This window comes from Coffea arabica, chromosome 3c (assembly GCF_036785885.1).
Source record: "Coffea arabica cultivar ET-39 chromosome 3c, Coffea Arabica ET-39 HiFi, whole genome shotgun sequence".
Classification (NCBI taxonomy): domain Eukaryota; kingdom Viridiplantae; phylum Streptophyta; class Magnoliopsida; order Gentianales; family Rubiaceae; genus Coffea; species Coffea arabica.
Window position 1 is genome coordinate 42,481,703 of NC_092314.1, and position 24,563 is coordinate 42,506,265.

Here is a 24,563-nt window from a genome sequence, read left to right on the forward strand (position 1 = left end):
TATCTTTAGGTGTACGGATTGAGGGAACTTTGAGATATAGAGTAACCGCGTTCAAGAACACGCAGTTAGTGTGAATTGACTTGGTTTCCATTTGACACGTAAGTTAGCAAGTTGTACTTATTTCTTGGGTTTGAACTTGGAGCTTGAGACTTTAACTATAAAACCCTAAGACTAGTTATTCTTGGAGATGATGGTGCTCTGGTTGGTGGCTTGCTTATTAAAGATTTTGAATTTCGAATGGATAACCTTTGGTTTCCGCTTGTGTTATGGTTTGATTGGATCTAATTTCGTAAAGGCATGTGATCTGATTGGAATTAGTGATATTCGGACCCATTGGTTTAATTAAGGACTTAGGAAGGGTGGTGCACGCCGTGAGACCTTTTGTATCCCGCTTGCATATATTTCTACATTTTGTGACCCTTAATTACCTATATACAGTATTTGACATATTGGGCTTGTTTTGTGACTTCTTAACTCGTACTATAACTTTCGATACATGTAAAGAATCATGTCTTGATTCTAAATATTTTTGCAACTTGTATATACATTAAGTTCTTTTATGATTAATTATTCCTTTTCTTGCACTTATAGACTCCTATTAAGTATGGTAGCAGGAATAGGAAAAAGGGGTCGTGGCCGAGGACTTAGACAACCCTGTACTCGTGAGAAAAATTGATGAATAGTCTTATATAATTTAATGAGATCCTAGTACTGAATATGAATCGAGAATAAACGAGAAGATTAGATCTATCAGTGTATAATGGATTAACCTAGTTGGGAACTTAGTGAGATTTTCCTGTGTGAAATTTTAATAGCTGCTTTATACGTATATTATGATTGGTCATGTGGCCATATTTCAACTTTTGTGAAAGTTTGAACTCCAAAAGTATTTCGTGGGTTTGGTGAGATGACTTGAACTCATTACCAATTTGTTCTACTTGAACAAAAGCGCTTTCAATTTTACTTGACTAATACTATACCCAGATTCACTTGTTTTACTTTTCACAAAATTTATATATATATATGTATACACATTTTGAACTCGTTTGAAACTCGAAATCAAATAGAGTTCAAGTTCGAATCTTTCTTAGGAACATGAATGCCTATTTGTTATGAATCAGATATTAGAAATGATCGGGTTTTATGTACCAGTAGAGTTAACTCTTTGTTGGATAAAAGGGTGGTAAAGGTATTAGATCACAGGTTATGCGAATATGAACCTACATGTTTACCTATCATTCTTAAAGGTATTTTCTAAAATATACGCCTTACTCGAACATAGATTTAACTCGAAACTTTGTGGAAGAGTGTTGTTACACCCTCCATGTATATGTTATGATTATTATGTATATGTTTTAAAAATCATGCATTAAGTTGCATGATTAATATTTTTAAATCTATTTGAGAGATTTTAAATATGTATTGATGATTGTGGTTAAATATTATTTGAAATCTCTTACTAAGAAAATTTAGTTTTGGATCGTGAAGAAAAATTTGTATCTTTAACTCTAATTTTGAAAATTTTGAATCGCATTTTGCCACAGATACATTCAAAATACATCAAAAGTCTTGACCTTATCTTGTAAGTCATGATTGGTTTGATTTAGACAAAATTTTGAGGAAAGGGATTTTGGTCCTGCTAGTGCGTAATAGTTTTTTTGTTAGGATTTGGAACTTGTTTCATATGGCGTGTAATTTATGGTTCCACTACACACGGGAGTAAGACCTTAGAATGGAAGTACATATCATTATATCAAGAGGTATTCATTTAGTCGTGTGTGGGGATTTTCTTAAGTATCATTCGAGGAGAGGGAAGAGTAAATATACCTGGATGACTTAGATGCGTGAGAATTTACAGGTTGTGGATAGTTGAGTTTCAAATTCTGATTTGCTACTTATTTAGATGCTTGAGCAGTTGATAGGCTAACAGTCAGGATTAAGAAAATGGATGAATGAAAAGTTTGGAAGAGATGCGTATAGAAATAGAAGTTCTTCACAAGGAGTTGGAATTCTAAACTAAATTGGCTGAATTCTGGGGAAAAAAAAAGGGTCGAGAACTTAGGGTTGAAGATGGGATCCAATGTTTGATCGCCAACTTGAGATATTAAAAGTTGTGAGATTTGGGTGAGTGAAAGGAAATATTTGATGGCTTGAATGAGTCTAACGATTAAGGACCGGATGTTATATTTGGAATGGACGCTTGAGGCTATATATACATAGATTATTGAGATTTGAACGATGAGACTATTAAGAACAAATACTCCATAGCCTCACATAAACGAGAATTATAATCAAGGGTCAAGAGCAGCGAATAAAAGATTTAAAGTAGAGTTACTACCAATCGGAAATCTTAAAAACTGATGTGCTTAACCACTTCCAATTCAAGATGGGGATGCTTGAATTTTCAGTTATGCCAATTGGGTTGACTAATGTAATAGCAGCAATTATTGCATTAATGCATCAAGGTTTTAAATCGTAATAGGATTAATCTGTGATGACATTTATTGATGATGTATTGATATACCCTAAAGTTTGAGAAGATCATGAAAAAATACCTGATGGTAGTTTTAAAACCCCGAGAGAACGCTAACTTTTGTTAAGTCCAATAAATGTGAGTTCGATGGGAAGAAATAGCCTTTCTAAGTTATATAATATCTAAGGAAGAAATTGTTGTTAACTCAGCTTAAGTGGAAGCTGTTTAAGAGGAAATGACTAGAAAATCCTACCGAAAATTGGAGTTCTTAGAGGTAGTCGAATATTACCTTGGTTTGATCAGGGACTTCTAAGGATACGAGATTTGACAAGTTATTTGAGATTCTAAATGTGAGGAAGAATTTGAAGGTGAAAATCGTTTAACCAGTGCACTTGTGTTGGCTTTACCGAGCGGATGAGGTGATTTTGTGATTTATACAGATGGTTCAAATGATGGTTTAGAATGTATATTAATAATATATGATGAGGTGATTGTATATGCCTTCTGAAAGTTAAAATTTCCCGGAAGAAAGTAATCAACTCATGATTTGGAGTGAGTTGGAAAATGTAAGTCAATGATTGATCTGATAGGCTTAACCATGAAGGGAATGATATTGTTCTCAGTATGAATTTCGAGGACGAAATTCCTTTCAAGAAGGGGAGGATGTGAGGATCCGAAAATTTTCTTATTTTATAGAATATTATTGAAATATTTAAATGATTATTCACTCATTTTCTTCGAATTATTTATTTCGACCATTTTAAATCCATTTATATGGAATGACGCCTTTTTATAATTTTAAAGCGTTTTGTTGAAAAATTCACTTTTCGAAAATTTGTTTAGTCCAGAACGACGGGTGCACGTTTTTCTAGGCTATACTTGAATCGGGAGTGTTTTAATATTGGAGAATTAAGAACGATCAATAATAGATTAAGAAAGGTTAATGGAGGAATTAATACTCAATTCACGTGAGGACTCGTAAAATTATTATTTTTAAAACCCCTAATTTTGGCTCAATTAATTATCTATTTGGATTTTTGCCCCGAATATTATTTTCTATCCTTATTAGACCTAAGTACATGGTTTTATAACTTCGTTATATTTTTAAAGTATCTCGTTTCAAAAATTATTTTCTTAGAAGCTTGTTTAGTGAAAAAGTGAAAACGTGTCTAAACACTTTAGCCAATTGAGAGTACACTAAGCTCGAAAATTTGGGGATATGTACAATGGTTCTAAAATAGGTAAATTTAGGTTTAAATACTCAAGTGGTAGTTAGTGGTACGATCGTTATAAGAATTTCTCGAAAGTTTCATTTTTTTTGCGCCTAAATTGGAAATACGTGTTTTCGCGTGCGCGCTTAATTGAGGGACTTTGGACCATTATTTTGGAACAATTAAGAATGAATAATATTTATATGAATGTAAGTGCCCTAGAGGTTTAGTGCACTAGTGCAACAAACTTAAGAGAAATCGAGCACAAAACGCGCGCGTAGGCGCACTATTTGCAATTGATTCTTTTCCGCACTTAAACTATTACACGAGTAGCGTTCCTTATACGCCAAAGGATCAGCAAAACACTTCATTTCTTCAAGCTCCTTGGACGGCTAGCAGCTGCAAAGAAACAACCAAAAACTTTCAACATTCCCTCTACAAATCTTACTCAATCTCTACCAAATTCTCTTAAAAAAATTCAACTACACTTAGCTCAACTCTTGGGAAGTCCATCTAGCTGCAAAAGAAAGGAGCTATCCACGATTTTCTTCAGGCTTCAAAGGACCGAAAATTCTGTCTTGACAAACCATCAAAGTAGGTAATGATCTAATACCTTAAACTTGTCCTATGGAAGTTAAATTACACTTATGAGCTTGAATTTGCATATGGGTTGTGGTTGTTGTTGGAGAAATTGGAAAAGTGGGCTCTATGAATTTCCAATCTTGGGTTGCGGCTGATTTTGTTCTTGATGATGTTTATAATGTGGAATTAGTGTTTTAATCAGTGGTTTTTTGATGGAAAATTGATAGAAACTCACGTTAGGTGCAAAGGCCAAATCTGACCATTTTGCCCCTGCTTTGTTCGGCCACCTTAATGCAGAAATTTGAGGATTTAATGGCTTGATTGCGTTGTTTACATGTTGTAGAAGTTGTGTACAAATTTTCATTGAAAAATGTTGAGTTTTGGTTGGTCAAAAGAATTTATTTCCCAAAGCTAGTAATCTGGAAAACGGTTCCCGTCGTAACCAGACCAGTGTTCGTATTTCGTCCATAACTCCGTACTCCGATGTCGAAATCAAGTGCCGTTGGCGGCATTTGAAACTAGACATTCCCATCTTTCCAACGGTATATAATGCACGTTCTGGTTCCATGTGTGTGAACCGCACTACTCTTCTGAATTCAGCTGCCATGTTTCTCCGTTCTGCCGAAATGATTTGATGATGCTGCAGCTTTAGGCTTAATTTCGAGCCAGTTGCATGCTGAAACTTAAAAAGATTTCTTCTGTGAAATTTTAGCCCTATGAATGTACTTTCTAACAAATCAACCATGCTCAAATCCAAGTTAAATTGAGTGAGTTATGATCAAAATACGGTGACTGCCTTGTTCTTGAAAACCCTTAGATTTGGACAGATTAGATGTGAGACTTGTTGTGGTCTTACCAAATGAATTTCTTGGTGCTAAACACCTACCAAATGTACCATGTATGCTCCTTAGACTTTTCTTACACAAATGAACCATGTTTGGAGGTTTTCCTTAGCCGAATGTTTGGAAACGGAGAGAAAGGGGGCTAAAGGTAGTTTTGCCTTAGTAATTTCAAAACTTTGGTTGATTGGTTAACCACCTTTCCGAAGGTATTTTTCCACGAATTTTGATAGAGAGATACCCTTCATATAGGAGTATTATACTGCAAAATTTGGTATCAATCCAAGTCCGTTTCGACACTTAACAAAAGGTCCAAAGTCGGAACCAAATCTGGAAATTTTGTAACAGTCTTGAATTTTTCCCAACTTTGAACTACCATATCTTGGTGCTCGAAACTCCGATTCTCGATCCGCTTGTTCTGCCCTAAACCTTACTTGTACCTCTAATTGAGCTATAAATTCAAGGGCTGGTTTGCAACGAGTGAATTCTGCCGAATTTCCAAAGTTAGCAAAAAACCAACCCCGGCTCAATCTTGGGTGATTTGGAACAGCAACTTTAAGCTCATTATTGGATACCTTCCATTTAGATTCATGGAACAGTGTTTTCTAAGAACTTTTAGTACTTTCAAAGACGATTCCAACGGTACCAAGTTTATCAATTTTTGACTAGTAGAAAAGAAGTTATGATTTTTCAAAAATTTTACCAAAAATCAAAAATTTTGAAATTTCAAAAGAAATCCGCGCGGGAAGTATTTTTCTAGAATCCGACCTTGAATCCGGCCAGTTTCTGGCCGGATAGGCGGCCGGATTGTAGTTGGGATTTGAAAAAAAATGAGGATGGTTACTGCCTCCAATCCGGCCAAGAATCCGGCAGGATATCCGGCCAGATTCCGGCCGGATTGTGACGTGGCCAGTCCACTTTCAACTTCGGTCGCTCGTTTTGAGATTTATTCGCACGTACTCGTTTCCATCCAATGATTTCAAGAATAATAATCCGATATTACTCGAGTCTCGTACTTTTTGCGAATCCAACTTCAAAGACAAACTCAAACGAAATTTCCAAAATATTTTCAGACCACATTTGTGTTCGATCTCCTCGTCTCTTAGGGACCTATAGTAATGGTCTTCTATTCGATGTTCAGGCACGCACGAGGACCTCCAAGAGGACACTACCGTGGAAGTTTGAACACTCAATCCAACCTGCTTTCTTGCGTAACTTGGTGAGTGTCAGGTGTATGTAAACTTGTTACATGTTTAATTGTTATTAATGATTGGAAATCTTGAAAGTGGAGTCGAGTGTGTACTTTACCACACCCGTTCTCATTAGAAATGAAATATTAATGGTTGAAATGTATTGAATGAATGATTGAAATGGATTGAATGAATGATTGAAATGTATTAAATGAATGAATGAAATGTAATGGTATGCTATAGTTGCCTACGTCGTTGGAGTGAATCTCCTCGACACCCAAGTGCACATGGGGACGCCCAAATCTCATTGACCGACCTTGGACTCGAGCCGGCATGGGCTTGGTCGGGAACCTTGGCGAGCCATGAGATATATAAGTTTGACCTAGTGAGAGGTCTTGCTTGGCATACTCAAGTATTATCGCCACAAACAAATGATAGGCGGACCCGATACAGAGGTATGTAAGGTGAAAGGGGACAGGTTAAGTGGAGTTCTACAGACTAAACCTACCCGATTGACGGAGTGTCAATTCGTGGAGGTTATTGAATGTGCAAGTGGAATATAGCTCCTGAGGGCTCCAGTATCCTTGAATTGTTTCTGGTTATATTTCCAGTAAATTGTTAATTACTAAAATATGATTGCTTGACTTGTAAATTGAGATTGTTATTTGAGCAATGTGCTTGTATGTGTGTTCTTGGCCTCACGAGCGTTTTTGCTCACCCTGTAGATTTGTTTTCCTTAACAGTATTGAATTTGGCGAGGTATCGAAGAAACCTTCCTGCTACACTTTTGTTTAGGGTTTCTATTACTTTTGGCTATGTCTTGGCTTTTGGGTTGTATTTTGGAATCCGAATGTAACTTTTGGAGCATAATGTATATTTGGGATATATGATGGTTGTTGAACACCCGATGTGCGGGTTGGATAACGGATGACTTTTGTTAAATTTGAACGCTTCCGCATTTATTGTATCTAAGTTATTGACTCGTATGGTGTGGTCCGGCAATAAGTTTAAATGGAATTGCTTGAATCCTGGCGAGAACTAGGCAGGCGTCCCGCGGATACCCTTTGGTTCGCCTTAGGGAGAAGTGGGGGCGTCACATCATCTGTTTGCAATAAAAACTGTTTAATTAGGTTATGCCTCTGGTTGTGGACAATATGCAGAAAGCAAGTTTATCTAATGTGTTACCTTTAAAAAAAAAAAAAGTTTGTCTATTATGTTGAAATACAAAACTGAAAATAGCACAGCAAAACTTGTCCAATTTCACCTTATATAGACGATCCTAAGCGTTTTAAAAATGAAAATGTTGCCCCAGCTAGCTAAAACAAATTGGAGACAATGAGAATCAGATTAAAATGTTAATTCTAGTTCCCAAAATTTAGCTTAACTCGTTTGGACAGTAACCAAGTAATCATGAGATTCTTGATTTAACCCCTACCATTTCCTGTTTCCCTCTTGTAAGGTTTGAAATCTTCCCTTGAACCATTTGTCAATTTTTGAAAGAAACAGCAGTAAAATAAAAGAGTATTCATGTTCACATTGGGATTATTTAATACTCCATTCTTATCCAATAACAAAACTAGTCATATATTTGTTTTACTTCTCAAAAAATTTAAGGGCAAATTTCACTTTACCCCGTGTGGTTTAGTAATTTTTTTACATAACCCCCATATAATTTTAAAAACTATATATGACCCCGTCATGGTTTGGATTAAGTGTCAAAGTGACGGAAATGATCATTCATAATGGAGTCATTTAAAATATAAAAAATACCCTTATGTAAAGTTGAAAATTATTTATTTATTAACCAAGGGGGGTTATGTATATTTTGAAAACCATAAGAAGGTTATATGGTAAAATATTAAACCATAAGGGGATTATATAGTAAAACATAAAAATCATACAGAGTTAGTATGCCATGTATTTATAAGGATAATTTCAATATTTTTAAAAGTTCCGTAACGAATAACTATTTCCGTCACTTTGGCACTTTAATCCTAACAATGAGGGGATTATATATAACTTTTGAAACTATAGAGGGGGATATGCACAAAAACACTAAACTATAGGGGATAAAGTATAATTTGCCCAAAATTTAATGAGGGCAAAGCTAAAATTTTATCAGAATTGTATGAGTGACAACAAAGCTTTCATGGGAGCAGCCCCACATTAAATCTGCCACTGCTATCAGTGTTACTTTCATTCTATTGTCACCTGCCTGACGATTATTGTACTCTACAACATGGCTGAGAGCAAGATTTGAGCATTAAAATTTAGCAACCAGAGGAGGAAAGATAGATTAATTTGAACATTTGATCACAGCATGATATAGACAAATTATTCTTGATTAATTTAGGAGGAAAGATCGATTAATTTAGACATTTGATGAAGCATGATGTAGACAGATTATCATTGATTAATGTGATACTGACCCGAGAACCAAAAAAATTGAAATAATGTGACTATAACCCCTGATTAGTGTGGAATTGATTATGTAGTCAGCACTATGTACAGGTAAGAACTTCAAAGCATAAACTGACACAAGACTGGTTGTTAGAAGCATATTGTTAGATACAAAAATATGGGCTTTCCGTCTACAAATAAGAGATACATTTAAAGTCCAAGATTTCATGCGCACATGAAAGATTTGTTTCAAACAGATTCACAAACCTCAGCACAAGGTTCAAGAAATTAATATTTCATTGATTCGGGACAAATGTGCTAATAAAATTCATAATAAGGGATTAAGTTCATTTTGAAAAATAGAGGGTGCTAAGTGAAATTGTCATAAGTCTCACTCGAACATCGTCCAATCTATCCCAATTTAAGATTTGGCAGAGTTACGAAATTTACCATGTAGTTTGGCCAAATTACAGTTATGCTTCATAAATAGCCAAATATTTGTCAAGTATCCCCCTCAGATAATAACGTTCTAGATCCCCATAACTCTTTTATAATTTAACCTAATTACATTTGCCTCCTTGCCCAAATCACAAAAGGAATTGCATTCATTGTACAAGTCATCGTCTAAACACTTTGAATAACTAGATAATTATTAAAAAAAAAAACCTCCACATGTGTCACTTGATCTTAACCATGTAAATGACAGTAACATGAACAAGATTTTACTAAAATTACTTTTTTTAATTTTTTTTTCTAGTAGGAAGGGATGGAGTTCAAGAAGCGAAGAGGGAAAGGAGGATTTGAATACAGAACTTCTAAGTTTGAGATTTGAAATTCCTAAAGTATCGTGTGCATAATCCTTTCTTCCTACCATAAGCTACAATTAGTGCAACCAAAACCCATGTCATGAGGCATCATCAATTATAACATTGAAGTCACCAATGGAGTTGATTTAGCCACCATGTTTTGCTGAAACCATTTAAAGCCTAGCGTATCTCTTTTTCATTTTTTTTCTAATTTACTTCATGATTTTAGGTCTCCAATTCGATTCATTATCTTTGGTCTCCATTTTCATTTGTCATGATCATCAAGAAGTCCTTTTGCAAGTATACATTCCTATGATATTACCAATCATGTTTAATTACCCACTGCAAATGTGACAAAATCAATTGAGAATAACAATGACCTAAAACTTGCAAATTTTCTTTCAAAATAAACTAATGCAACTAGACTTGGCTGAGCTAAGAAAACAGAAAATAAAATAAACAAACAAGGCAGACGTATACATGGATTGGTCCCCGGGATATGACAAGAGATATATAGTAGAATAACATCTAGTTACAATATATTTCTTGACACTTTAACTCACCTCATATAATGTAATTGTTGTTTTCATCCTGTTTGTTACCTCTGTGACGATTATTATACTCTAACAGTGATAACAACAAGATTTGAGCATCAGAAAATTTAGAAACTGGAGGAAAGATACAATATTAATATTAGACACGACCATAGCTTGATATACAAGATATAATCCTTGATTAATGTGATATTGACACAAGAAAGAAAAAATGGAACCCCTGATTAGTGTGGATTTAATTATGGGATAATTGCATAAACCTCCCTTGACTTTTATAGTAATAGTATTGACCTCCCCTATCAATTTTGAAATAGCACTGACCTCCCCTATCAAAAGTTGGAGGCAATTTAATAGGCAAAAGTGGGTCAATTTACTAAAGTACCCCTGACATGATTTAATTTTACCAAATAAATATGATGAGTACTTTCATCAAACCCAACAAAACATTTGTTAATAAAAATTACACTAAATTAACTATTTCTGCATAGTTTAACTAATTAACTAATTAACTAAATAACTAATAATTTAATTAATTAATAACTAATTATCTAATTAACTATTAACTAATTAACTAATTATCTAATTGTTAATAGTTATTAATTAATCAAACTATTTTTGCATAATTAAACTAATTAACTATTAACTAATTATCTAATTAATTAATTAACTAATTTCTGTTTATCTAATTAACTAATCTCTATTTATCTAATTATCTAATTATCTAATTAACTAATTAACTAAAGCTGTTGTCTGTCCGAAACTAATAAATTATTTGCATATCAAACTAATTAACTAATTAGCTGCTTAACTAATTAACTACCTAATTATCTAATTAATTAATTAACTAATTAACTAATTTTTGTTTATCTAATTAACTAATTAACTAATTATCTAATTAACTAAAGTTGTTGTCTATCCGAAACTAACAAATTATTTGCATGTTAAACTAATTAACTGTTTAACTAATTAACTAATTAACTAAAGCTGTTGTCTATCCTAAACTAACAAACTATTTGCATGTTAAACTAATTAACTAACTAATTATCCAATTAATTAATTAAGTAATTTTTGTTTATCTAATTAACTAATTATCTAATTGACTAATTAACTAAAGTTTTTGTCTATCCGAAACTAACAAACTATTTGCATGTTAAACTAATTAACTAATTAACTGCTTAACTAATTAACTAATTAACTAAAGCTGTTATCTGTCCGAAACTAACAAACTATTTGCATGTTAAACTAATTAACTAATTAAATACTTAACTAATTAACTAACTAATTATCTAATTAATTAATTAACTAATTAACTAATTTCTGTTTATCTAATTAACTAATTAACTGAAGCTGTTGTCTATCCAAAACTAACAAACTATTTGCATGTTAAACTAATTAACTAATTAACTGCTTAACTAATTAACTAACTAATTATCTAATTAATTAATTAACTAATTTCTATTTATCTAATTAACTAATTAACTAAAGCTATTGTCTGTCCGAAACTAACAAACTATTTACAAGTTAAACTAATTAACTGATTAACTGCTTAACTAATTAACTAATTAATTAGCTAACTAATTAACAAACTATTTGCATGTTAAACTATATGCAGTACGCATTACCTATTTAAAGTATCGGCTCTTTATAGGTATTTTACTTTCAAACAATTAATTTATGATAAAAATATCAATGTTTGTAAGTAAACTTCAAAAAGTGTTGCAAAAAATATCAATATTCTTACTTTCAAACATTTAATTTATGGCCCTATACCCCTCCCTTTTTATAAGAATATTACTGTAACATTTTTTGAATTTTACTTACAAACATTGATATTTTTATCATAAATTAAATGTTTGAAAGTAAAATACCCATAAAGAGCCGATACTTTAAATAGGTAATGCGTACTGCATATAGTTTAACATGCAAATAGTCTGTTAATTAGTTAGTTAGTTAATTAATTGATTAGTTAAGCAGTTAATTAGTTAATTAGTTTAACATGCATATAGTTTGTTAGTTTCGGACAGACAACAGCTTTACTTAATTAGTTAATAATTAATCAGATAATTAGTTAATAGTTAATTAGTTTAACTATTAACTAATTAGATAATTAGTTAAGCAATTGTCAAGCAAATAATAATTGTCAAGCAAGAAGAGGGCAAAATTGAAAGAAATTTCTTATCTCACTTCTATTAAAGCTGTCAGGGAGGTTTCTGCAACGAATTGTTACTGTTCAGGGGAGGTGAATGCAATTTCAAAATCTAGAGGGGAGGTCAGTGCAAATGTCAGAAATCTCAGGGGAGGTTTCTGCAATTATCCCTTTAATTATATAATAACCAGTACTAATACGACTTTCAATCAGATTTAAAAGCATAAGCGAAGGTTGATTATCTTTTGTTAACTTATTGCTGTAATGGGGTTCTTTGTGGTGCAGGTAAGAACTTAAAAGCATAAGCCGACACAAAATTGGTTGTTAAATTGATTTTAAATTCATGATATAGAGGACAAAAAATCCTTGATTAGTATGATATCGACCAGAGAAAGGAAAAAAAAATGAAATTGTGGGACCACTAACCCTTGATTAGTCTGGATTTGATCATATAATCAGCTGTACTAATGCGACTTTTTCAGTTCAAATGTAAAAGCATAAGCTGAGATTGGTTGTTAGTGTTTGTTGTCGTACTGGCCACTAATGCTTTCTGGTAAGAACTCAAATGCATAAACTGACATAAGATTGGTTGTTTGAAGCATATAGTTACACTAGCTAGCGCATGCAACTAGGGCAACTGCCCCCAAGATTTAGGAATTCTTAAATACCCCTACAAAAATTAAATTTTTTTGTTTTTTTTAATCCTTCTACAAATCAGACTTTGTCCCTACAAGATTTTAGAAATCTTTTTATATCCCTTTGACATGTTCAAATTTTTTTCCTTACTATCCTTGAAAATATTAAATTTCGCACCGGAGCTTTCTACAAAAGTATAAGAATGCCCCCATAAGTGTATTTATTTACTACTCTTGCCTCCTTTCCCAAAATGTTAACCTCTAATTCCAGCAATGGTTCGATTCATTTCCGTTGGATCGAGATCAAGGACCTGCTCAAGTTACTTAACACGGGTTCTCCATGGACAGATATTAACTTTCTGTTTTTGTGTTCAAATAGAAGAGCAGTTTATGGTCCACAATTTCAAGCATACATGAATTTTTTACGAATAAATTCACAAACCTTCACTAGGGTCTAGGAAGTCAATAATCTTTCATTAATTAAGTGAAATTGTCAATAACCTTTACTAGGGTCTAGGAAGAGCTAAGTGAAATTGTCATTAATTACACTCGAGGTATGTACAATTCCCTATTCATCTTATCATTACTTTATTGACGTTTAATCTTTCATTTTTTTTAATGTAAACATAATCAACAATTCAGGAAACCAATTTTCAATTTTTGCAAAGGTTGCACAGTGAACTCTTATAGCCCTCTATATTTCACAAATCCCTCAAATTGAAGCTACTGCAAATATGATTCATAATTATTCATCGGGTTACTTCAAATTGAAATTTAAGATGATATGATAATGCCCTTTTGGTTTAAGACAACTAACTTTCCTTTTTGGTTTCAGTTAATCTCTTGCCGAATCACCCAAAAAAAAAGGAAAAAGAAATGTAGCATCAACTTTGTTTAGATCTTAATCATGAGTCATGATCAATAATTATGTTTCAGTCGCCATTCACCAGAGAAGTAGTTTGGGCACCACTACCATTGGCGTACTTTTTTTTTTATTTTTTATCAGCAACGATACATTTGTATAACATACTCTATCCTAATCTAGGGGAAGGAGGAATCTAAGGAGGCTGTGGTAGGGACTAGTGGGTATACAGACCCAACTAAATCAACGGAGTGTTATGGCACAACTTTTAAAATTTTTTTCCGCTGCAAGTGAAGTTTAAACCCTCACCCACAACCCAAAGAAGGATCTAAGTCCTTCCCTGGTGGCCACTGAGCCATTGGTCCAGTGGTTCACTACCATTGGCATACTTGACATGGAGATAATTAAATTTCATTTTTCGGACACAACAAAGTTTTAACTTTAAAATTATGAAAGCCATGGATCAATACAGAAGTTTCTCTATTCCCACTGCTCAGTGTTAAGTTTCAATGTTTCAAAGACACTTATTTTGAGATCAAAAGTTAAAATTCAACAAAGATACTTCGTCACAGATAGAAATTAACAAAATATTCAACTTTGAATTATTGACAAAAAAAAAGGAAATTTTGAAATTGACATACTAAGTTTCACAAAAATGTTTTGGAGGAAATTTCTTATTCCACAAATGTCATGGATGATTTCTAAATATTTGGGAAAAGTGAGTTCGGACTTGGGAGAGTATAATAGCAGGTGAGGTGAGCCATGGGCAAAGAAAAAGAAGAGAGAAGGAGAGGTTATCTTGAATTCTTTTTCCCTTTCATTTTCAAAATTGTGGTGATTTCTTTCAAGTTTAGTGTAAATTTTTGAAACCTTTGTTATTGATATTTGGCTATTGAAAAGGATAGCTACATTATTTCTAATTAAGCAACATGGTCCCTTTCCATGATTTGGACAAACCTCAAGGGCATATTTGTGATTTTAATTCTTTTAGCCGGGATTGTGAATTTTAGGGACTGATCCTCAAGTTGCACAAACTTTGCTGAAAAATAAATGTAATTAACCCTAATCTAAAAGCGATGAATCTTATCTACAAACTGTGAATGAAGATGATGCAAATCTAAAGCGGAGATAAAAGAAACTTAAGCCTCTGTTTATCTACAAAGTAATGGAGACAGTAATAGTATCTGAGACTTGGAAATTCCTCAAGTTTGTAGAATTCTAGCACAAATAACTTTTTTTTTAAAAAAAAAAAATAGAGGATCAATAGTAATTCCTTATTTACTCTTGTGATGATTTGAACTCGTACCTCTATAGTAGTGGTTCGAGTCGGTGATTTTTTTGTTTCAAATAAAGCGTTTTACCAACTAGATCATATTTCATTTCATTGTGTCTAATACAATGAAGTTTTAGTTATTAGTAGGTATGAAGAGTACAACCATGAGTTTACTGATTACGCTTAAGCTTTATATCGTAGAATGTACAGCACCAGAACATTGGTCCTGTTCAATTTCAGCTACTTAGGACAGTGGCCCCTAAACAAATAAATTAGAATGGATAAAGAAAATTGCTTTGTCACAATGGACGGTTGCTTCTTGTAATAAACAATAATAGAACGGAAAGGCAGACCTTTTGTATCTGTTCAATTAAAAAATGAGCAGGACTCATCTTGATAATCACTTACAAATACACAGCCCTTGAACCTTCATCAGTCACTCAGCAAAAACTTTTCTTCCTCACTTCAAAACTTGCCAAAAAAAAAAAAAAAAGCATTTCTGCCTCTGAAAGGATGGCTGAGAATCTGCTTATGAGTGCCTCAGTGGAGGTTTTACTGCAGAAAATAATCTCAGTCACTACTGAAAACATTAACCTTGTTTTTGGTGGTCCTCAAGAAATCTCATGCCTAATGGAGAACTGGTTTTCCCACTCCAGTGAAGAGACTAATGTTGTGCAGGCCATCAGACAAGAGTTGGAGGAATTGAAAGGATCTTTATCCAACATCCAAGCTGTCTCACAGGATAATCTGAGGCTGCAGGACAAGGCTGTGATCGTTACGCTTTGGCTGCAGAAACTTTCTGATATAGCCGATGATGCTGATAATGCTTTGGCAGATTTCAGCTATCAAATTCTCCAGCATGAGGTGGAGATGCTGAACCAAGAAAAACCAAAGGCAAGTCTCTTCTCCTGTCACTCTGATAAGAAAGCTTTTCGCCAAGAAATGATGCCTAAAGCAAGAGGCATCAGTAATAAGCTGGAGATGATCAATAAAGAAGTGAAAGACTTTTTAGCTTCTGAGAAATATGGTGTCACAACTGCTTCTTCCCCTCAGGTAGATGTAGTTCAGGAGGTTGGCTTCTTGATTGCTGACCTTAAAATCACAGAAAATGAGGAAAAGAGATCTATAGAAAATTTCTGGTCCATAATAAAAGAAAAAGCAGGTGCAAGTGATGAAATACCAATAGGCCTGGAGGACATAGGAAGGCACATTGCAGAAAAGTGTCAAGGTCTGTCTTTAGCAGCAAATTTACTTGGAGGTTTGTTACAAAACAAAAGAAGGGATTTCTGGTTGTCAATTTTAGAAAGCGGGGTATTAGATAAAGAAGATGTAATCTCTGCGATACTCAAATTGTGCTTTGAAAATCTGCCATCTCCATTCCTCAAAAGATGTTTTGCATTTTGTTCGATGTTTCCAAGGAACTCTGTTATTGAAAGGGACCAGCTAGTCCAGCTTTGGATGGCTGAAGGATTTATTGACCCAGGGTTGGGGATTTCTGTGATGGAGGAAATAGGAAATCAATACTTTGACACTTTGTTGCAGAATTCTTTACTTGAAATTGTAAGCAAGGATAACTTCAACAAAGTAACACATTGTAAACTGCATAATCTTGTCTATGATTTTGCATATTCTCTATCAAGCTTCGAGAGCATCACCATCGGCGAAAGAGATCGAGATGACATTCGTCAGATTCAACACCTTGCATTGGAGTCGTTTACGGAGGAAACCATGAAGATTGCCAAGGAGAAAGCAAGATATTTGAGGACATTATTCCTAAAGAAAAATTTACCTGACAATAACTTGCTAAATCTAAACTTCTTGTATGTTTTAAACCTCTGTGATGCAGATATAGCAGAATTGCCAGCATATGTTGGAAATCTAAGGAATTTAGAATACCTTGATCTCTCGAGGACAGAGATAAAGTCTATACCTGACTCTGTCTGCAACCTTTACAAGTTGAAGACATTGAGGATCATTGGATGTAATTCTCTTGAAGAACTCCCAAAAGATTTCAAGAATTTGCTATGCCTGAGACATCTTCACTTCTATTATAATGAGTACTTCTCTATGCCATATGAGTTTGGGCGATTAAGTCACCTTCAAACACTGCCAATCTATAACGTGGGAAAGGAGTGTGGTCCTCCAATTGGGGAGCTGAAGCACTTGAAAGATCTCAAAGGCAAGCTGGAGATACGAAATCTGGATCTTGTGAAAGACAAAAGGGAAGCTCAGCAAGCAAATTTATTTGGGAAACCAAATTTGCAGGAGCTGGAGCTTCGTTGGATTTATTTCGAAAGAGAAGGTCCAAACAACGATGAGAATGTGCTGGAAGGCCTTGAGCCTTACCACAATCTGAAAAGCTTAAGGATCGAATACTTCAAAGGTGACAGATTCCCATCATGGGTAATGAAGATGTCTGTTAAAGGAGGCTCTTTGCAACTTAACAATTTGGTGGAGGTAAAACTGGAACACTGCACAAGATGCAATGAAATCCCAACACTAGGGTCCCTACCGCTTCTCCAAAATCTTATGATAGCTGAACTCTCAAAAGTTAGCTGCTTTGGATCATCATTTTACAGTGGCAATAGATCAAATACCAACACCAATGAAACTCAAGCAACAGAATCATTCTTTCCAGCACTCAAAAGCCTCATAATAGACGACATGCCATGCCTACTAGATTGGAAGGGACCAGAAGAAATCTCTGCATCTTATGAAGCTAAGACTTTTAGTAGCCTTGAGAGATTATCTCTTAAATGGGTTCCAAAGTTGATGACTGCTCCAAGTCATTTCCCTGCACTCAAGGTACTGAGGGTTGAATCCATCAAGAGCAGCTCGCCACTGGAGAGTATATGCAATTCCAAGCTGACCACCCTCACCAGTCTCCATGTTGAGGATGTAAAGGAGCTAACTTCTCTTCCAGATGAGTTGCTGGAAAACAACACCAACCTTTCTCATCTGTGTATTACAAGGTGCCACTCTTTGACACACATTGTTCCTCATATGTCCGGTTGCAGCGCAGTGCTCCAAGAGTTGGAGATCAGGCATTGCGGGGCATTACAAGAATTTCCACCAGAAATTTGTTCACTCAGATCTCTCAAAAGGTTCGAGGTATCATACTGCCCTAGTATCAAATTATTTCCAAATTTGAATGGACAGGGAGGCCTTCCATCCCTTCAGAGCTTGACAGTTTCTGAGTGCCAAGGTTTGATCAGTATACCAAGTGAGGTATTGGAGTCTTGCAAGTCTCTCCAATACCTATGGGTGACAGACTGTGAAAATCTCAGCGAGTTTTCTCCAAATTTTCAACAAATGCCTAACATTTCATTCATGAGAATTACTTCCTGCCCTAAGTTGAATACCATGCCCAAGGGGCTTGGTGCACTTAGCAACTTGGCTGACCTCAGGATGGGTCCTCTTTCAAATTCAATGGAGTTTGAAACATTCCAAACATGTTTTACAGGGCTTCAACAGCTTTCTTCACTTGTTTCTCTATTCTTAGTCGGGCAGCATCACTGGGATTCTTTGCCTGAAGAGCTTCAACACCTGACTGCTCTGAAAGAAATGACTTTATATGACTTTGGAATAGAAATTTTGCCAGATTGGATAGGGAATCTTTCCTCCATTCAAAGTTTAGCCCTCTCCAATTGCCGAAAACTTGAGTCCTTTCCCTCCAAAGAAATAATGGAAGGCCTCAAGAATATGGAGTACCTGGATATCGCGGACTGTAATCTGCTAGCAAGGAAATGGATGCTGCAAAATGAACCAGATTCTGAATGGTTTAAAGTTTCCTATATTAAGCGCGTCATTCTAGATTATGAAGAAGTTTCAGATGCAATCATCTGGAATATGTAAGTGCTTCCAAAACTATCCATTTTACATTTTACTCTTAGGAAGTTTTACATTCTTTACTTACAAAAAAAAAAAAAAAATCTTTACTTACTGCAAGTCCAATCTAGTATAATATTTACTGTTTTTCTTTTCTGTTTATTCCACTGCAAACCTCAATTATGCGGGATCCATAGGATGATGGAAAAGCGAATGCAAAAGAGAAATAACGAGGAAAAGAAGAAGAAGAAGAAGAAGAAGACAAAGAAGAAGACAAATTCAAGTACTTCAACTAGCTGAAAAGTTGTAGTAGAAGATTGCCAATAAGGAATAAATATCATTTAGGATAAGATGAAGTTTGTTTGTTTTAAACTCTTGCATAGAGTAAGACAAATTCTCTTGAACTAAGAAGTGTTTTTTGAGAAAGTTCAAAGTAATAGGAAAATGATTTTTCGTAGCAAATCACTCTTTACTTGACCTCTTTATATATGAGAGATTATTTAAGAAACAAAAAAACTTAAAGTAATTTGAAATTTCGGAGAATATTGTAAATTGTTTGACTGCACCAAGCTCAATGAGCTCTTATTTAGCAGGTTCACTATAGTAAAAGGCAAAGCTGATCAGTACAATCATGCAAAGCTAATTCATACAAAGTTAGTTTGATTCATCTCGCAATACAATCATGTTCTTGGTCTGGTTCTTATTAATCCTAAAGTTTTAGTGAAAAGTAAATTTAGTTGTTGAATTATTCAATTTGCCAAAAATGTGGACAATCGCAAAATTCACTTCAAAATTATACAAAATTTGGCACACGTGACTCATGCCGGCATAAGTCAATAACAACAGAGGAAAACTCTCTGTTTTCTCTTAATTATTTTGTTCAAAAAAAAATACAATTTTAGCAAGGAGAAAAGCACGTCTCACCAATAATTGAACCAAAAAAAAAAGTGAAAAATACATACAGATAAAACATACATGCAACCAAAAATTTCAAAAGTACTTCAACAATCAACATATACTTGTAGGCGTATAACGAAAGTAATATTGTAGTATGTACTCTTTTCAGTCTACTCTTTGGAAGACAACGTTGAAACTTGTACACATGCATTATATGACACAAGAATGTGTCCAAATTCAACTAATAGATGTACCTAATCATCTTAAAAATGAAGAGTTAGGCTCCTCATCCAATGAATGTAATATTGCTCGCAGGAAAATTGTTTTTGTCAAAATGAATGGTTTATTCTTGAAATAAAAACAACAATGAGGCAATAGAGTATTGACGTTCATATTAGATTTTTAATCCATATGAGATTCTTTTGTTTCTAGTAATTACAAAATATTTTCATAAGAAAAGATATTATATTACTCTATTTAAAGATGGTAGCAGTAGATGGAAGAATTGTACACCAAAACAAAGTAGACTAGAGACAACATCATCAGTTCATCAAACAATGTCAATGTCAAGAATTCGTGATTCCCAGAAGAGAGCAGTTGCACATGTAGCTCTGTTTCCTAGTGCAGGAATAGGCCATTTGGTCCCATTTCTGAGATTGGCAGCCATGCTTGCTTCTCGTAATTGCCAATGCAGAGTTACCTTGATTGCTGTTCAGCCTCCAGTTTCTGCTGCAGAGTCCAACGAATTGTCTGCCTTCTTTGCTTCCCACCCTCAAATCAATCGGCTTGACTTTCATCTCCCAATTCCCAGCAGTCCATCCGAATTTGCAGACGCTGAAAAACCTGATCCTTTCTTTGCTCGATTTCTGGATATTAGTAGCTCAGTTCATCTCCTGCATCCTCTCTTGGCTTCCTTATCTACTCCGCCTCTATCAGCCATCTTCGCTGACTTTGCTGTTGCAGCCGATATCAATCGTCTAGCTGATGAATTATCTATCCCCCTTTACATTGTATCCACCACTTCAGCTAGATTTTTTTCACTTATGGCTTGTCTTCCTGACTTGATACTCGAAAGCAAAAGTTCGGAAGACTCTAGCATTCAGCTTCCGGGTTTAGCTTCGGTGCCAATTTCAAGCCTTCCTCCTCCCTTCTTTACTCCAGATCATATTTTCACAGCCCACATCCGCTTAAATGCTCAATTTCTCTCGAAAGCCAAGGGTATTCTACTTAATAGCTTTGATTGGTTTGAGTCTGAAACAATTGCTGCAGTGAATACTGGCAGGGTGTTAGGAAATTGGCTTAAATTCTTTTAGGTAGATTTCTTATCTTGTGTGGAAGTAACTAGTTTCCTAATTGGTTTTAGTTACTTGAAGTAGTAGCCAAGAAATTCTATTTAGTTTAGGAAATAGTATTGGTTTCCAATTGTTATTTGATTTTTTGGCATTAATGTTCCTTATAAATAGATGGGTTGGCATACTACACAAAGGCATGCAAGGAGATACAAGGGGCATCATGTAGCCTTACTGAGAGAGGGTTCTTGAGAGATGAGAGATGGTATACAAGGGTTAGATTTGGATTCAAGTTGTATTCTTGTATAGGGTTTTCCTCTCATAATAAAGAGCAGGTTTCTCTCGGTGGACGAAGGCTCAATGATGGAGTCGAGCCACGTTAAATATTGTGTGTCGTTTATCTTTCATGCTTGTGACTTGTTTCTCATTAAATTGTTGTGCATTTGATATCTCAATGTTGTTTATTCCGCGTTTGGATCCTAACAAGTGGTATCAGAGTTTGGTTGCGAGACTGGGCTGCTCAAGGTTCGTAGTTGGATCCTAATTAACTATTGAGATCAAGTGGATTGGTAGTTGTTACTAATTGAACAATTTAATGAGTGGTATCCTTGTTTCAATGGTTTGGCAAAAAAACATTGATGGTGAAGGATGAAAAGTCGAAAAGTATGGAGATGCTTGACGGTGAATCTAGGCAGGTGATTCAAGGGTCAAGGAAAAGGTGGAGTCCAATGTTGATTTTGGACATGAATCGTTGGAAACTTTCTCACACCTTCAACGGTTGATACTTCATCCCGATGGATTTTAGATTTTGGTTATGTTTTTTGGGTGGTGTGGCACGTGTCCCAAAGAAACAAAGAGATCTAATTTTCATACGCCAGAAGACTCTGACAGTTACGAGTTTTTCATTTTAGGTGGAGTTTTGGAAACCACACGTGGCGAGACAGTCCTGAGGATGGGAAGAAGTTTGGTAAGTTTACCACTTGATTGCCTCAATGGTTAGGGTTAGAACTCACAGAAGAGGATCCCAAATTGCAAGTAGTGGTGAGAAGAAATCCTGCAAAGGGAGATGGTGAATTGAGACACCTTCTCACGAATCAACTGGAGGTTGGACTCAGGGTAACTACACATGTTCATTTGTCGATTGAATCAATTTTATGTCAGGACTGTATTGATTCGGGTGTATAGTTTGGTACCATATTATTTGGTCATTGAAGGCAAATGGTTGCTAAAAGAAATTTTCGCCAAGGTGGAGATTTGTTAGGAAATTGGCTTAAATTCTTTTAGGTAGATTTCTTATCTTGTGTGGAAGTAACTAGTTTCCTAATTGGTTTTAGTTACTTGAAGTAGTAGCCAAGAAATTCTATTTAGTTTAGGAAATAATATTGGTTTCCAATTGTTATTTGGTTTTTTGGCAGTAATGTTCCTTATAAATAGATGGGTTGGCATACTACACAAAGGCATACAAGGAGACACAAGGGGCATCATGTAGCCTTATACATGGGGTGTGAGAAAGGGTTCTTGAGAGATGAGAGATGGTATACAAGGGTTGGACTTGGGTTCAAGTTGTATTCTTGTATAGGGTTTTCCTCTCATAATAAAGAGCAGGTTTCTCTCCGTGGACGTAGGTTCAATGGTGGAGTCTAACCACGTTAAATATTGTGTGCCGTTTATCTTTCATGCTTGTGGCTTGTTCCTCATTAAATTATTGTGCATTTGATATCTTAATGTTGTTTATTCTGCATTTGGATCCTAACACAAGGTGCTGGCTCATTTACCGCCTTTCCTCCCCATAGGACCATACGAGCCTTGTAAGGCTGTCATGAAAGCTGGCTCTTATCTGCAGTGGCTAGACGGCCAACCAAATGATTCTATAGTCTATGTTAGCTTTGGAAGCAGAACAGCATTGTCAAAGGAACAAATAAGAGAACTACGAAATGGACTGGAGAGAAGTGGATGTAGATTTCTTTGGGCAATAAAGACTACCAAAGTTGACAAAGACGAGAGGGAAGATCTGCAAGATTTGCTTGGCAGTTCATTTCTTGAAAGAACAAAGAAGAAGGGGCTAGTTTGTAAAGGATGGGTGGAGCAAGAGCAAGTTTTAGCGCATCCAGTAATCGGAGGATTTGTTAGCCATTGTGGATGGAATTCTGTAACCGAAGCAGCTCAATTTGGGGTGCCTATATTGGCTTGGCCTCTAAATGGAGACCAAAAGTTGAATGCAGAAGTGACAGAGAAGGCAGGCCTTGGAGTATGGATGAGGTATTGGGGTTGGCTAGCGGAGAATCTAGTGAAGGGACAGGAGATTGGGGATCAAATTGTCCAGTTGATGCAGGATAAAACATTGAGGGTAATGGCAAAGAAGGTGAAGGAAGAAGCTAGGAAGGCCTATGAAGTTGGTGGGAGTTCTAAGAAAGTGCTTCTGGAAATCATAGAAAATCTTTGAGATGAAGCCAGAAGAGTGAAACTTGAAATGGGCAGAATCCAGATCACTGGTAGCAAAAATTTAGCTGAGAACTCTGATAAATTACTGTTATCTACTGTCGTAGAAGCAAATTTCCCACTTTTGTGCTATTTTTTATCCTTGATTTGTTGTCAATTACTCCAGATGATGTTTCTCTTCTTCTCTTTCTCTACTTTTTTCCTTTCTTTCTAAATACATTAATTTATGATATCAATAAATAATCCTTGCTTCGTGTAGAATTGACCTGATAGAAGGAAAAAAAATAAAAATGATGATAGAAATGACCTTTGATAGGTTGCAATTTTATTATTTATTTTATTATTAATTTCCCATATTACCTGACCTGATATGGATTAATTATTAGATTCTATTCATTTTTCGTAATTTGTATTTATTTCAGGAAGTAGAACAAAAATACCACAATCAATGCCAATTTGACCGTCATCAAGAAAGAATTCAAATAGAAGGCATTCAAGGGCATTTTTTGAAACAAATAGATGCGAGCCCTTTTCGATAATTTTGCCAAAGACAGCAAGGAAAAAAGAACCAAAGGGCCGAAGTCTTCCTGGAAGGGGAGAACCGCTGCAAAGGATAGCAATAAAAGGGGCGCCGCACAGTAGAGTTAGACATTAGATAGGAATTAGAATTAGGAGCAGGGGACTTCTTTTTCTTCTTTAGCTTAGCTTTTGTTGACTTTTCCATGGGATCTCTTTTTGCTTTTTGATTCTTACGCATGGCAGGAGCATAGGTAGAGCCTTTGACTTTTCCTTCCATCTTTTAGTTGCTTTTCTTTTCTTTTCGGTAGGAGTAGACAAGGAATGAGTTAAATTCCTTTGTCTAGTCAAGTAATAACGGAGGTTTTGGCTCGCCTAAAATTATGAGATCGATTTAATTTTATTTTTTTCTCTTATTTATTGGTATTTGCATATTTCCTGATTGCAGTGTTTATGGTTATTTAATTAATTGATTGTCTTAGATCCGGATAATTAGCTGATTTAATAATCTATTGTCAATTAGAGCATTAAATCCGTAATTGTTTAATTGCCCTAATATGGTGACAACTGGCATGATTAGGTTTGTGACAGGGGAATACGCAGGCTAATCTAAAATAACCCTG

At 35.0% G+C, this 24,563-nt stretch overlaps 3 protein-coding genes and 1 non-coding gene across 5 annotated transcripts; all 4 read left to right on the plus strand.

The window, feature by feature from the left end:
- The first annotated feature begins 3,788 nt into the window (after positions 1-3,788).
- LOC113735133 (uncharacterized) lies at positions 3,789-7,281 on the plus strand. Its single transcript, XR_011841748.1, has 2 exons — positions 3,789-4,282; positions 6,247-7,281. It is a non-coding gene; the product is annotated as an uncharacterized protein (transcript).
- An 8,101-nt stretch (positions 7,282-15,382) lies between these two features.
- Positions 15,383-19,261, plus strand: LOC113735131 (putative disease resistance RPP13-like protein 1). 2 transcript variants are annotated; one of them, XM_072082786.1, is made up of 2 exons: positions 15,383-18,822; positions 18,988-19,261. In XM_072082786.1, exons 1-2 carry the CDS (start codon positions 15,485-15,487, stop codon positions 19,097-19,099), a joined length of 3,450 nt encoding a protein of 1,149 aa, XP_071938887.1. In that variant the 5' UTR covers positions 15,383-15,484; the 3' UTR covers positions 19,100-19,261. The 2 variants fall into 2 exon arrangements, with proteins under 2 accessions (XP_071938887.1, XP_027117893.2); XM_027262092.2 differs by having other exon boundaries at positions 18,997-19,261.
- Positions 19,262-20,253: 992 nt separating this feature from the next.
- LOC140004486 (UDP-glycosyltransferase 708C2-like) lies at positions 20,254-22,493 on the plus strand. Its single transcript, XM_072083189.1, has 3 exons — positions 20,254-20,981; positions 21,897-21,952; positions 22,420-22,493. The coding sequence occupies exons 1-3, from the start codon at positions 20,254-20,256 to the stop codon at positions 22,491-22,493; spliced, it is 858 nt and encodes a 285-aa protein (XP_071939290.1).
- Positions 22,494-22,750: 257 nt separating this feature from the next.
- LOC113735134 (UDP-glycosyltransferase 13-like) lies at positions 22,751-24,356 on the plus strand. The gene is made up of 2 exons (XM_027262097.2): positions 22,751-23,477; positions 23,847-24,356. The coding sequence occupies exon 1, from the start codon at positions 22,805-22,807 to the stop codon at positions 23,426-23,428; it is 624 nt and encodes a 207-aa protein (XP_027117898.2). The 5' UTR covers positions 22,751-22,804; the 3' UTR covers positions 23,429-23,477; positions 23,847-24,356.
- Positions 24,357-24,563: the final 207 nt, after the last annotated feature.

Excerpts from the sequence above, each read along its gene's own strand:
- LOC113735131 (XM_072082786.1), top strand. The coding sequence starts at position 15,485 with ATGGCTGAGAATCTGCTTATGAGTGCCTCAGTGGAGGTTTTACTGCAG. Across the intron at positions 18,823-18,987 it reads GATGCAATCATCTGGAATAT|GATCCATAGGATGATGGAAA; the intron begins GTAAGTGCTTCC and ends TCAATTATGCGG.
- LOC140004486 (XM_072083189.1), top strand. The coding sequence starts at position 20,254 with ATGTCAATGTCAAGAATTCGTGATTCCCAGAAGAGAGCAGTTGCACAT. Across the intron at positions 20,982-21,896 it reads GCAGTGAATACTGGCAGGGT|GTGGAGTTTTGGAAACCACA; the intron begins GTTAGGAAATTG and ends TTTTCATTTTAG. Across the intron at positions 21,953-22,419 it reads TGAGGATGGGAAGAAGTTTG|ATGGGTTGGCATACTACACA; the intron begins GTAAGTTTACCA and ends CCTTATAAATAG.
- LOC113735134 (XM_027262097.2), top strand. The coding sequence starts at position 22,805 with ATGAAAGCTGGCTCTTATCTGCAGTGGCTAGACGGCCAACCAAATGAT.